Source organism: Conger conger, chromosome 18 (genome assembly GCF_963514075.1).
Source record: "Conger conger chromosome 18, fConCon1.1, whole genome shotgun sequence".
In the NCBI taxonomy this organism is placed as follows: domain Eukaryota; kingdom Metazoa; phylum Chordata; class Actinopteri; order Anguilliformes; family Congridae; genus Conger; species Conger conger.
In genome coordinates, this window is record NC_083777.1 from 31,593,005 (window position 1) to 31,607,068 (window position 14,064).

The 14,064-nt window shown below is 49.0% G+C and overlaps 1 protein-coding gene across 3 annotated transcripts in view; it reads right to left on the reverse strand.

The window, feature by feature from the left end:
• LOC133118236 (echinoderm microtubule-associated protein-like 6) overlaps positions 1–14,064 on the reverse strand; it is a 129,602-nt gene that overhangs the window by 45,263 nt on the left and 70,275 nt on the right. For all 3 annotated transcript variants that reach the window (XM_061228064.1, XM_061228063.1, XM_061228065.1), the window contains exons 9-12: positions 8,287–8,543; positions 4,434–4,646; positions 4,155–4,322; positions 3,119–3,225 (exon numbers count right to left, since the gene is read on the reverse strand). In XM_061228064.1, the coding sequence (XP_061084048.1) occupies positions 3,119–3,225; positions 4,155–4,322; positions 4,434–4,646; positions 8,287–8,543 (745 nt within the window). The remainder of the gene's footprint in view (positions 1–3,118; positions 3,226–4,154; positions 4,323–4,433; positions 4,647–8,286; positions 8,544–14,064) is intronic.

A 14,064-nucleotide genomic window follows, 5' to 3' on the forward strand; every position in this document is an offset into this window, starting at 1 on the left:
CATGACACATCACGACACATCACATGACACATCACATGACACATCACATGACACGCCCTGCAGGTGAGCCGGGCCCCGCCCTCCAGCCCGCGCTCACGTCAGCGTAGGCCACAGCCAGAGGTGGGGAGTTCAGCGGTCAGAAAGTTAAAAATCCTGCCTTGTGCAGTGTTTGGATAGTTCACTTTGGTCACTTTTGCTCTGTTTGTTTGTTTATTTGTTCTCAAAAAAAAAAAAAAAAAATTGGCCCTCGTCCTTATCTTTGTTGTACAGGTAGCAGTTGAAATTGTACTTCCCTCTAGGGTCTTTCAGCGCACTTATCCCTGGTTATGGGTATGCACATTGTTGTACGTCGCTCTGGATAAGAGCGTCTGCCAAATGCCAATAATGTAATGTAATGTGCTTCCACCCACAAACACAGCCAAGAAATGTAACTAATTATTTCTCCCTCCTCCAAGAATTGTGCTAGGCTAATTAGCAAATCCAGGTGATTTGGAGCAAACTCAGCCTATAGCCTACTGGTGCTTGACTGGGACCTGGAAAGTTGGTGGTTTCGAACCCCAGCGTAGCCACGATAAGATCTGCAAAGCTGTCGGGCCCTTGAGCAAGGCCCTTAAACCCACAATGCTCCAGAGGGGGGGATTGGCCCCTGCTTAGTCTAATGAAATAAGTCTCTTTGGATAAAAGCGTCAACTAAATAACTGTAATGTAACAAAATGCCGGGGAGGATTTTACTTCCTGAGTCGGAGAGGTTGTTCCAGCTCTGGCCGCGGCCTCACACCCCGCTCGCGTGCGGAGAAATGTCAAAGCCACGCACGCAGAAGACCCACCAGCCCGGAAATAACCGCACGGGCAAATGAGCTGAGAAAATAATGGGAGCCGTGGGGATAGCGCATGAGCGCAGAGACCTCTGCAGACTCATTTAGGTAATGTGCAACTGTCCAGGGGGGTTTGTTTACTTGGGAGACCACGTCACCCACGGTGGCATATTACGCACCTTGCTGCTAATGTGCTCGTGATGTTCCCTGACCTATTTATTTAAGAGCTGTGGAGGTTAAGCGCTGCGCTCCAGGGTAGAGCACCCAACGGAACGGCCCACTCAGTAATTTTGTTTGATTTTCAGTTGGTGTTCGGTTAGGCACGCGCGTGTACGTCTGACCACTTCGACAGCAAGCTTCCTTCAGCGAACCCCTGTTGAAAACCCAGCAATGTAAATTAATATCCCTTATAATTTCTAAAAAATATCATCGCTTCAATGTGCTACATTCCTCCCCTATAACTATATTTCTTGCTCTTATTACCCAAAGCAGAGGAAAGGGACATTCTTTACCTGCACTGTATTCTTGTGTCTGTGTTGTACGCGGAAGCAGGGCATTCTGGGAGCAGGTGTGTGTGAGTGCTCGTTAGCGTGTAATGGCCGCCCACCCGCCCAGCCTGGCCTCGCTGAAACGGCACTAACTGCCATTTTGGTGCCCGCTGCATCATTAACGCACTGCGTGAGTGGTTAATTCATTCAATATCATCAATTAATATTAATAATAAGAACATGTCCGAGGGAAAGATGAAAGCTCTGAGGCGGGAGAAAGACGGCTAATTGGACGCGTGACGTTCCCACATTCCTGACCGTAACCCGGGACAACCGAGCTCTCAAATCACCTCAGTGGGAAAGGTGCTGTAGGTCCTCAGGAGAACGTGAGTTCACCTTATTTCTGTCAGATCTGGGTCAAAAATGTTATTGCTTTGGATTTAAAAATGCTTTTCTGTGATTTGATCTTGCCTGGTGCAATTCAGCCAAGAGGACCAGAAGGCGGGGATGTGATATGCATTTTGCCCACGTTTGCCGCACAATCAAACCTGATAAACCTGATGAATGTGGCTGGCCTAAATGTAGTCAGGCCACTTTTAGCCCCAAATTAAGAATTGCATTTAAAAATTGCGTTTGGGCCACTTTTGTGCCGCAATACACCTGTCGTTGCCACAACGGGCCCTTAAGTGCCTGAAGTGAACCGTATTCACCCCAGAATCGTCCGCTCTTAAGACTTGATTCTCGGATTTGCACAGACACAACTGGAGAACTTTGCTTCAACAGCCGAATTCCACGACAATGTCATTTTTTTACGGAGCCAGCGGACACACCACACATAAACAAGCTCGGAATTGTTTGAGTTGAAAATCCACCGTCTTGTGATCGGCTCTGGTAAAGCAGTGCACAGCTGCAGCTTTGTGACCATTTTATCCCCGGTGTAAAATCCAGCTATAACCAGCCACTGAGCTGGTGAAACCGTGCTGAGAATGGAGCTGGTCCATTCCCAGCGGTGTTTTACTCAGCGGGGACTTGGGTCCCGGGCGCTCGGAGCCCGGCGGTGTTTGGCGGGAGTCGCTGGAGCCGGCGGCACGGCCAGGCCCAGCTGAGGGCTCAGATAAGGGCGCTGACGGCGGGAAGCGGCGCTGAGTAATGGAGCCGCACGCGCTCCGTCGCCACGGCGATCGCACGCGGAGCAGCGCGTGATGAACGGGCCGCCGCCTCGCCGGGACTCAGACACGGCCCCGTTCTCCGCCACCGTGCGTGCCTTCGAGCGAGCCACCGCTCTCCCGGCGGAGTGCGTATAATTTCACCGTCTTATTTACACCCCTGCTTCTCACAGACGGTTCCCACGGCAACCTGCGCACAGCCTCAGGGCTGGGGCGTGAGACGAAGCGAACGCTCTTTTCCCAACGTCCCCCGTCTTACTGTCGGAAAAATGGAGCTGACAGCAGCCAGGAGCGCGTACGCGGGGGAACGTGTGAGATCGTTCTGCAGCCTGGCCAGGCAGCCCTAAATGGGAATCTGTCACGCCGAGAAGTTTTTAGTTTCACGGAATGTGCCCTCTCTCCGATGTTTCATCTGTAGCCCCGGTCGCCCAAGAGGAACGGGGCCGAGCTCTCTAATTGTACCCACAGGGATCGCCCTTGACGACCCGAAACACTGAAAGCGATCCGAACATCGCGTGGCACGTTGCCCTTTGTTAAACTAAGTAGTACATGCATTCCTAAAATGGCACCGCTTTGATCTGCGAGTCTCAGCTTTCCCCCGTAACACCCCCCCGCCCCACGCCCCACCCTCGGGACCGGTCTCACACACCTGCCGGTCGTAGTTGATCTGGGCTTCCTGCTCGATGTCCGAGTCCAGCTCCGGAACGTCGGAGAGGTCGGAATCGGACTCCTCGCTGTTGGAGTCCGTGTATCCCTCTGGAACGAGCGCAACGATGGAGGACTTTAGGGGAAAAGGCTGAAGCTTCAGCGGGATTAACAAGCAGCCATTACAGCCGTCTGCCACCACAGACGCGGCCAACGGCTGTCTATGCCGCTCTCCTTTTGGGTGCTGCTGTTGTGACGTATGCATCAGGCCTGGATCAAATACGGAATTCATTTTGGATTCCACACTTTGGCTCGATTGCACCAGGCAAGATGAATCGAGCACAGAAAAGTATCTGAATCCAAATAATTACATATTTGAACCCAGTTCTGATATGCATCTTTGTAAATGTTGATTATTGCGCATTTTCCCAGTTAAATAAAACATAAAAACACTGAAGCTGCAGAGGAATGCTGTTAAATTCTGCGAAATCGTGATCATGGTCATAACCTGTGTACAGTAAGCCTTCATTATCTAGTGCCAGGATAATTAGGCAAAGGCAAACATCTATTAATTCACACTCTGACATGCATGTACTGTACTTTTCCAAAGAGAAACTGATAAAAATAGAAATACACTCAGGAACAAATAAGTGTCTAAGTCCTAAGGCCTGGCATTTATCAGAAGGATTTCTGTAGGGGACGTGAGTGGTCTTATCTTTAAGAACTACACTTAATTTATCCATCCTTGTCTCCTTGGTCCCCACTGACCCAGAAATCGATCAAGGGCTGCCTTCTTTTAGCACATTCCCACCTGCTAAATGCTCCTTGAAGGAGCGACTTTAGAAGCAAAGTAGTAAGAGGCTCCTGAAGGATTCTTGACCAAGGAAATATTGACGCATCCTTTGCGGAAGTATTTCGTTGGAGTGCGTGATGTGTGAATGATCGACCTGTTGCTAGATGGCTTTTTGGATAAAATGGTCAGCTGAGTAACGTGATGATGATGATTGGCCCGGGTGGATGTGAGGAGACGGGGCTGCTACCTTGGTGCAGGGGCTCTGGGATGCCGTTCATGATCCCCTCCGGGAGGAACCGCCACTGGAACACGGAGTGGTCCGCCCCCCCGGTGCTGAGCACCCACTGGAAGTCATGTGACCAGTGCACGTTGGTCACATGGGCCGAGTGGCCCACGTACTTCTTGAACTTCGCCCCTGCGTGCAAAAACGTTTCAGCGTTTTAACAGTGAAGGGCGTTGAACCTAACGCCAGCCGAAAAGTGAACCATCATTACAGGCGTGATCACTGCTCTCGGGGAACGCTTGCCTTTCTTCAAGCAGGGGAAGCGGAAGAGCTTGACCAGGCCGAAGTCGTCCCCGGTCACCAGCACGGCGCTGTTGTAGTTGGCGTCCACGGAGTTGATGTCGCTGATGTTGGTGTACTTGGGCCAGATCCCGCTCACCTCCGGCCCGATCACACAGGTCCACGAGACCCAGTGGATCCCTTTGATCTCCTCCTTGGTGGTCAGATGTTTCCCAGCTGAAGTGGGAAAGAGACAGTCACGGGCTGCATCCGAAACGGCATACTAGCCTACTATTGAGTATGTGAATTAAGTGCACTGCATGAGAAAGTTAAGCGGGCAAATCTCTCAAAATGTAGTGTACTTCAAATGCCCAGATGATATACGTATTTCCAGGGTTCTGCTGAATGTGGCCTTGCTGGAAACTACTGTGTCCTCAAAGTATGTATTGTGTACTTAACATACTGCCAAATGCTCAACATATTATTTTCCAGTGCTTATGCTGCACAAGTGCCCTAAGTCATAAAAAGTAAACATCCGCTCGTAAACGCCCCGCCTCTTTCTCTCTGATTTTTTTACTGTGATTGGACCAAAATATGGCTCCGCCTCTTCCCCTCTCTGTGGGACCTCCTAAAAAGTATGCTTTACTTCCTGAAAAGTGTACTCCTGAGCAAACTCAACGAACCACCGGAAATGTGTATATAATTTTAAGTACACTACATTTACTACATTTTGCCGACTTAACCTTCTCATCCACTTGCTGTTATGGGAAACCGTGTGTATTTGGGTAGGCAGTAGGGAGTATGTTTCGTAGGCAGTACTTGAGGATACAGTAGATGCGAGGCTGTTTCAGACACATTCACAGACTCAGTGCAAGCTGCAACGGTGCAGCATAATGAGAAAATTGGGCTCACAATTCAGCAGGTGCATGTTGAAATCCCGGCTGACAAATTCAACATGTGGTGAAAATTGTAATTTTCTGCTTCGTTGAGGTGCTTAACACGGGCGCTTCTGAATCTCCAGCTGTGTAAATTGATTGTATGTTTTTTTTTTTTTTAAGTCACCAGTTTATAAGTCACTGTGGATGACAGCTTCTGTTAAATACCTGAATGTATTAATGAAACAAAACAACCCAAAACAAAGCCTCTTCCCTCAGTTCACTGGTCTATGGAACCACTCAAGATCTTTAATTTACAGAAGAATCCCTCAGGACAGCCAAGCAACGGGAATTTGATTGGATAAGCAGACAGACAGCTGTCTATTATTCAATTTTCTCCCTTGTTACTCCCTGCTGGAAAAAAACGCTCAAGCTGTGTTTTGAAGCAGCTGGTAGTAGGTTGACCAGCTACCAGCTCAGACAAGCTACCAGCACTAGGTCGATGACCAGCTCACACCCAGCTAGACCAGCTTATAACCAGCTTGACCGTCTTAATTTTCAATCTGGTCTAGCTGTGGCATAGCTGGAATTTACAGCAGGGCTCTACATTGCCTGGTTTTTGATTGGCTGTGAGACCAATGAGGGAAATAAATCATTATGGGAGATTCAGACAGCTGAACACATACTTACGCACTCAATAAAAAGAATGTTGTTATTAGTTCGAATAATTATTACATCAAAAACCAAGTACTTACTGTTGTATTTGCTCAACAATAAGAAAGAAGGCATTCCCTCCTTCAATGCTCACATAAGAGGCAGAAATCTGCCAAGTTAACTGATGGGCATTCTTCCAGGTAATTCCAAATAGTCATTAAAACTGATTGTTTGAGGGGAAAAAGCCAAAGCTTTGACAGGTGTTCAATTACAGAACATTTAACTGGACAAACAAGGCCTGGGGCAACACACAAACACAGGACTTAATTGGTTGCGGACGGGAAATGTAAAACAAACAGCAACACAAACAAACCCAGGCTGGGAGACACCGCTGGTTTTAACCCTCCGTTCGCGCAGATAATCTGCTGTAATCATATCTCTATGATTACTGCTGTTTTCAGGCACGCTATTGTGTGCGTGAGTGTGTGTGTGTGTGTGTGTGTGTTAGCAACTGAACGTCACTAACGTATAACAAGGGGCAAGGCTTTGGCTCCGTACTGTGAGCTCACTGCTTCTGGGGTTGATTGTACAACATGTACTGTACGTGTTTCCTCATAAGATCCGGTCAGTGCAATTGGGGTTCTAATATTTATGATCATATTGAGCCATCTGCCCAATCGATAATATTTGGGGTGTAATCGTAGGACCGGGGTAATTCTATTGGCATGTATTTCTAAAGAGCATATATATTGTGCCTGAAAGCCTTACTTCATGTGCTTGATTTAACTGTCATGGTGGCTCAGTTGGTGCAGCTGATAGCTCTGGTACTATCACACGATCCACACACATGTAGGCCAGGCCAAGTTAAGAGACATTGAAGAGTATGAATCGGCCCTTCGTATGAGTACGTGAGTGGATGGTGTGTGTGCCCTGTATTTCTGCTCCCTCTCCATGAATCTGACCAGGGAAAAGAGCTTCAGATAATGGAAGGAGGGATTTAACTGTGCTGCCAAAACGTATTTGTAAAAGGTCGGTAGACTCTTGAATATAAGTAATTCTGTTATTTGAAGTTGAATTGTGCTGGGGGAAAAAAACTTCACTTTTGTCTGGAGGAAGGACGAGTTTAAAAACTCTCCAGACGCGTTGAAGCGTTGATCGTCGTCGTCTTCCAACCGTTCCTCGACAGCCTTGAGATTAATTGCGTCAGCGGCAGCGTGAGTGGAGGTTCGTCTTTAACACCTGATCAGAAAGCGCTTGGATCAGGCCAAGGGCGCTCTGCCTCGCCTGAGTAAACACTCACTCCATGCATCACATCACCGACCGCGTTCCACCGACGGTGACAGAATTAAAAAACAGACTTTCTTTCATTCTCTTGGCGAACTGCGTCACTCATGACCGACTGGGTCTGACGCGCTGTCAATCACTGCTGAGCCCGTCTGTCAGTCTGGTGCGTGAAAGGTAATGGCCCGAATCTGATGCAGCCGGAGACTACGACTCCGTCAATGAACTGGCAGCTTTTGTCTGAAAACACGACAGCGGCCGTGTACAATGCGCGATTAGAAGCAGATTAGCCTACCGCTGCATCGCTGGAGTTGAGTTTAATTACGCTCGGGTTGACTTCTGCGTTTGAACTGCAGCCATAAAATACAAGATCATTAGCATAGCAGCCTGACAAACGTTACCTGTGCTTGGTTGACCAGTTCAGACTAGCTCCATACTCAACATGGTTTGACCAGCTCAAGCTATGTTTTGAAATAGCTGGTCGTTTAGACAAGCTAGCAGCACTAGCTGCTTGACCAGCTCCTACCCAGCTAGTACATCTTATGACCAGCTTGATCAGCTCAATTTTCAAGCAGGGCAAGCTGGCATAGCTGAATTTTCCATTAGGGATAGCCTCAGTTGCACTGAGTTTTGACCAGCTACTAGCTCAGAAAAGCTACCAGCACTAGCTGGTTGAGCAGCTCATACCCATCTTGTATGCGGCTTGTAGCGTAGTGGTTAAGGTACATGACTGGGAGCCACAACGTCAGTGGTTCGAATCACAATAAATGATCCGCACAGCCGTTGGGCCCTTGAGCAAGGCCCTTAACCCCACATTGCTCCCCGGGTGCTGCACTGAGGCTGCCCACTGCTCCTAGGTAACTAGGATGGGTCAAATGCAGAGGACAAATTAACCCACAGGGTTCAATAAAATATATCTTATCTTATTATCTTATCTCGACCAGCTTATAACCAACCTGACCAGCTCATTTCTCCAGCTGATCAAGCTGGCATAGCTGTGTGTTACATTAGGGATGGCCCCGGTGGCACTGTGAGTCTGGAGTTGTCCAGGTGGTGGCGCCACTCACAGGGCATCTTGTAGAACAGCCTCTCGCCGGAGCCGTCGTTGGTCTGCAGGAACTTGCCGTCCACAGACCAGTCCAGGTGCGTGATGAAGCTGGAGGACTTGCTGCACTCGCCCACCTTCTTGTAGCGCTGGCCCACGGCGTAGACGTCCACCAGCCCGTCGTTCGAGCCCACGGCCAGGTACGAGCCGTCCGGCGAGAACTTCATCTCGTGGATCACCTCCTTCCTGTCCTTAATGTGCACCACCTCCGTCATGTCCCTGTCAACCAGAGACACACCCTCTCAGTCCTGAACCAGAGACACACCCTCTCAGTCCTGAACCAGAGACAGACCCTCTCAGTCCTGAACCAGAGACACACCCTCTCAGTCCCGAACCAGAGACACACCCTCTCAGTCCTGAACCAGAGACACACCCTCTCAGTCCTGAACCAGAGACACACCCTCTCAGTCCTGAACCAGAGACACACCCTCTCAGTCCTGAACCAGAGACACACCCTCTCAGTCCTGAACCAGAGACAGACCCTCTCAGTCCTGAACCAGAGACACACCCTCTCAGTCCTGAACCAGAGACACACCCTCTCAGTCCTGAACCAGAGACACACCCTCTCAGTCCTGAACCAGAGACACACCCTCTCAGTCCTGAACCAGATACAGACCCTCTCAGTCCTGAACCAGAGACACACCCTCTCAGTCCTGAACCAGAGACACACCCTCTCAGTCCTGAACCAGAGACAGACCCTCTCAGTCCTGAACCAGAGACACACCCTCTCAGTCCTGAACCAGAGACACACCCTCTCAGTCCTGAACCAGAGACACACCCTCTCAGTCCTGAACCAGAGACAGACCCTCTCAGAGACATTATTAGGGTTTTAATGGGGGCTCAAAACAATAGTATAGCTGTGTTTGATTGGTTGAAAAGGTATAAGGTCAAGAGCCATATGGCACTCTTGGGACTGAACGGGTTTAACTCCAGTCCTGGAGGGCCGCAGCGTCTGCAGGTTTAACTCCAGTCTTGGAGGGCCGCAGTGTCTGCAGGTTTAACTCCAGTCCTGGAGGGCCGCAGTGTCTGCAGGTTTAACTCCAGTCCTGGAGGGCCTCAGTGTCTGCAGGTTTAACTCCAGTCCTGGAGGGCCACAGTGTCTGCAGGTTTAACTCCAGTCCTGGAGGGCCGCAGTGTCTGCAGGTTTAACTCCAGTCCTGGAGGGCCGCAGTGTCTGCAGGTTTAACTCCAGTCCTGGAGGGCCACAGTGTCTGCAGGTTTAACTCCAGTCCTGGAGGGCCGCAGTGTCTGCTGGTTTAACTCCAGTCCTGGAGGGCTGCAGTGTCTACAGGTTTAACTCCAGTACAAGCAGTTCCTGCTTATTTTAAAGCAAGGTATGTGGGCCTTAGCTAATCAAAGATGTATGGGTGAAAATACACTGAAAAGAGACAGACTTTATCAGATCGAGAATCTGACTTTTAGATCCCTGACTAAGCACATTTCCTTACACTGTATCCCCCACACATCTCGTACGCGCAACCACACAAATACTGAATATTTGCTGATGCAGATTGTTGCAACCCCCTTGTTTACGCTGACCTATTTGGAGTAGTGTTTCTGGTTGCGTTCCCAGAGCGAGCGTGGAGCTGGAAGCAGCAGCAGCGTGAGCACTGGAGAGGAAGGTGAGCAACACCCATCCTGGCAGACAAATCTCTCCGTCAGACAACCTCCTCCGAGGTCCAGAGTCCGCCTGCTTTATTTATCAAAGAGACTTCAGCAGCCGCAGATGCGTCAGACTCATTCAATATTATTCACATATTCCTCCACAACCTACGGTGCGATCCTGCTAACGCTGCCACGTCCTGTAGCCAATCACATTACTGCATCCCTTAACCAATACTGCTAACGCTGCCACGTCCTGTAGCCAATCACATTACTGCATCCCTCAACCAATACTGCTAACGCTGCCACGTCCTGTAGCCAATCACATTAGTGCATCCCTCAACCAATACTGCTAACGCTGCCACGTCCTGTAGCCAATCACATTACTGCATCCCTTAACCAATACTGCTAACGCTGCCACGTCCTGTAGCCAATCACATTACTGCATCCCTCAACCAATACTGCTAGCAGCGCTGCTAGCATAACGAACCACATCCTGTAACCAAATCTGATAGCATTACCACCGCCTGTAAATAATACTGTTCGCATTGCCAACTCCTTTAGTCAATACTTACAGCATTACCCCCTATGAATATTCTATTAATTTAATGTGTGGGGAGGGTTGTAGAAGATGTTATCGATTTTAATCCTTGTGGTACAATTTTCTTTCGGTTGTTGCTCAGTCTTGTCATGTGTCTAAAGGATTATGGGATACATCTTCTTTTTCTTTTCTTTTTTTTCATAAATATATATTTTTCTCTTAACGGTCCAAGGAGCCAGTTTATTATAATGAAATAGGCATTTAAAGCATGCAGAAACTATCTCCTATAACATACAGTAGGAATACTCCAGTAATTTAACCGAGAAGTAGCCTGGCTTTACAACATGACACAGCAGCGATCACAACCCAGTCACATACATTCATCAAAATGGCCGCCACCATCCTGCAGACCCTTATTGCTTGAAACACTCAGCAGTGACCTGGTTCACCCCTCCGACCCTCCGAAAGCTCACTAATGCCCCGCTAGCCCCGGTGAGATGAGGAGTAATCCACCCGGAGCCCTGTTAAACTGCAGGGGCAGGAGATAAATGAATTTTCTCAGGTCTGAAAGAGGTGGGATGGCCCTCCTGCTCTTATTACTTGGTCCTCCGAAATCCATTAGGGTGAGGTTTCTAACACATCCCCCGTCTGGTCTACAAACCGGAGGATTGATTGGTCTGCTCCAGAACCCCAGCGCCGGCCCAAATCTGCTGTTCCCACAGCCCTGTTCTGTCATCTCCCTGAGCCGAGTGGCACTTCATTTCTCTTTTTAGTTTCCAGGATGTTTTTGTCACAGAGTTAAGGCCGGTTTATAGGCCTGCCAGCTCTAATCACACAATGTTCATGAATGTTCTATTGTCGCCCATCGTAGACAGTGCTCGCTGTCCTAAAAAAGGCACGCTAGATCCTGGTGCATGACTGGGACCCGCAAGGTCGTTGGTTCGATCCCTGGTGTGGCCACAATAAGATTCGCACAGCCGTTGGGCCCTTGAGCAAGGCCCATAACCACTTAACCCTGCATTGCTCCAGGGGAGGATTGCCTCCTGCTTAGTCTAATCAACTGTAAGTTGCTTTGGATAAAGGTGTCAGCCAAATTACATGTGATGTAATGGTTGTATGAAACCAAATGTTTTATTCTGCACTTTCAGTTGCTGGACTATAAACTGGCCTTGGCTGTCTTCATCACTGTCGCCTCCTGGCAAACGTGCCCCAACAATCATCCTGATTTCAAAGTTACTGAGGCCTCATCTTCTGTGCCTCCTCGCCACCAGACCTGCCCAGAGTTTTATGAACGAGCTGAGCATGCTGGGATGTTAATGGCTTAATTCCCTCGGGAACCACACCTGTGTGGAAGCACCTGCTTAACATATAACGTCCCTCTCTCACCAAAGAGCTTTCACCATTTTGGGCGTTACCTGGATATGTGCTTCATGAGGAAGAACGGCTAAAGATTTCTGAGAGTTGAAACAAAATGGAGTCCGTGCGCAGATTACTCCATCAGACCTTAACGACAGACAATTACTGCAGAAAATTGCCCAAATTCATCACGCAAGCGTAAAGACCAATGAATCTGAGTTTGATGAAGAAGGAAGAAACACAGAGTGAGGGAGAGAGAATGAGCGAAAGAGAGAGAGATTTAAACGAATTAGAGTATGAATAATGGCTGTCATTTGTTAGCGATTACATTATTAATTGAAGCTATTACAATATTCATCAACCATTTCTTGCCCACTTGATAATGTAACAACTGCTAGATAGTGGAACAAGTTATTACATCATCTGGAAAAATGTATTGCATCATCTCTTTGCATTGACGGGTTTGTTACATTATACCTCAGGTTATTACATTAGAAGTGACTATAAGCAGGGTTAGAAAACACAACTGTATATCTGGGATCTGGGATCTGGGTGTCGAAGTGTCCCTGAGCAAGACACCTGACCCCCAAATGCTCCTGATGAGCTGGTCGGCGCCTTGCATGGCAGCCGACCATGCTGATTGCAAGCATCAATTGTACAGCGCTGTGGATAAAGGTGCTATATAAATGCCAACCATTTACCATTTAGAAAGCACCTAAGCAAGGGGTCTGACTCCACGGACATGGAGCTGTCGCTTATGCTACCGCTAATGCTATCCAAATAAAATACAAATAATAATTTGTTATTTGGCTGATGCTTTTGTCCAAAGCGACTTACAGTTGATTAGACTAAGCAGGGGCCAATCCCCCCCTGGAGCAATGTGGGGTTAAAGGCCTTGCTCAAGGGCCCAATGGCTGTGCAGATTTTGTTGTGGCTACACCGGGGCTTGAACCACCAACCTTCCGGGTCCCAGTCATGTACCTGAGCCTTAGTTCCTAAACAACCACAGGGCAATTTGCACATGGCATGACAGTGTCCTGTCTTCTGGTATTTCCACACTTAATGAAAATTCATTATTCGTCTTAGTTACATTTTCCTCTGTGCTCTTTGAACTGTAATTTGTTTTACAGGGATTCCACTGATTATGCAGTAACAGTGGTACTTGTGTCCATAGACATCTGGGAAAGAGGATTAACCTCCTCATGTAAGATCGTGTTCGTGTACGGGAGTCCCGCATTGTGATGGGCACAATGAGCAGCCCAGACTACAAGCCTCCCGACCAGCAGACGAGTGTGAGCTGAGATCGCATTCTGAGATTCTGCATGACGGAGCACAAAACTCTGCAGATTTAGCGGATGCCGTTTCTTCCTGCTTTTCCCCCACACTTCCTGAAAACCCCACACACTCTAATTAGCACGGTTCTGCTCACAGTGCTTTCTAAAACCATAACATCCTGGGGCCAAAACACCCTGCTGCATCACTCTAACTCACCCAAAGAGTTGTATTTCTTGCCGATCCATGCATCTGAAGGAAGAAGAGCCCTTTCAGTGAAAACCCTGCGCTATAGCTGGGCTGCCTGAGAGCACAAGGGCTCTAATTAACAGGCACTGGTGGGAAACTGCCAAGCTTCTGAGAGGCTGGCTCTTCCTCCCCTGAACACACACACCTCAGGGCCTCGAACACACACCCCACCTGCCTCAGGGCCTCGAACACACACCCCACCTGCCTCAGGGCCTCGAACACACACCCCACCTGCCTCAGGGCCTCGAACACACACCCCACCTACCTCAGGGCCTCAAACACACACCCCACCTGCCTCAGGGCCTCGAACACACACCCCACCTGCCTCAGGGCCTCGAACACACACCCCACTGACCCCAGGGCCTCGAACACACACCCCACTGACCCCAGGGCCTCGAACACACACCCCACCTGCCTCAGGGCCTCGAACACACACCCCACTGACCCCAGGGCCAGAACACACACTCCATCGACCCCAGGACCTAATCATGCATGACAAAAGCCCAAGTCATGGGTCATCAGCATAGCAGTGATAAGACAGGTCACGGGAGGAAATGGACTTGGAATAAGACAGAAGAAGAAAGAGAATAGGAATGGCCCAAGGACAGACCCCTGGGGGCTATGATGCGTACTTCAGTCAGCCCCCCACCAATACAACCAGTGTGAATGAGTAACCCTGTGTATATGAGTTCTTAGGAAGAACGCCAGCTGGGGGCAGCG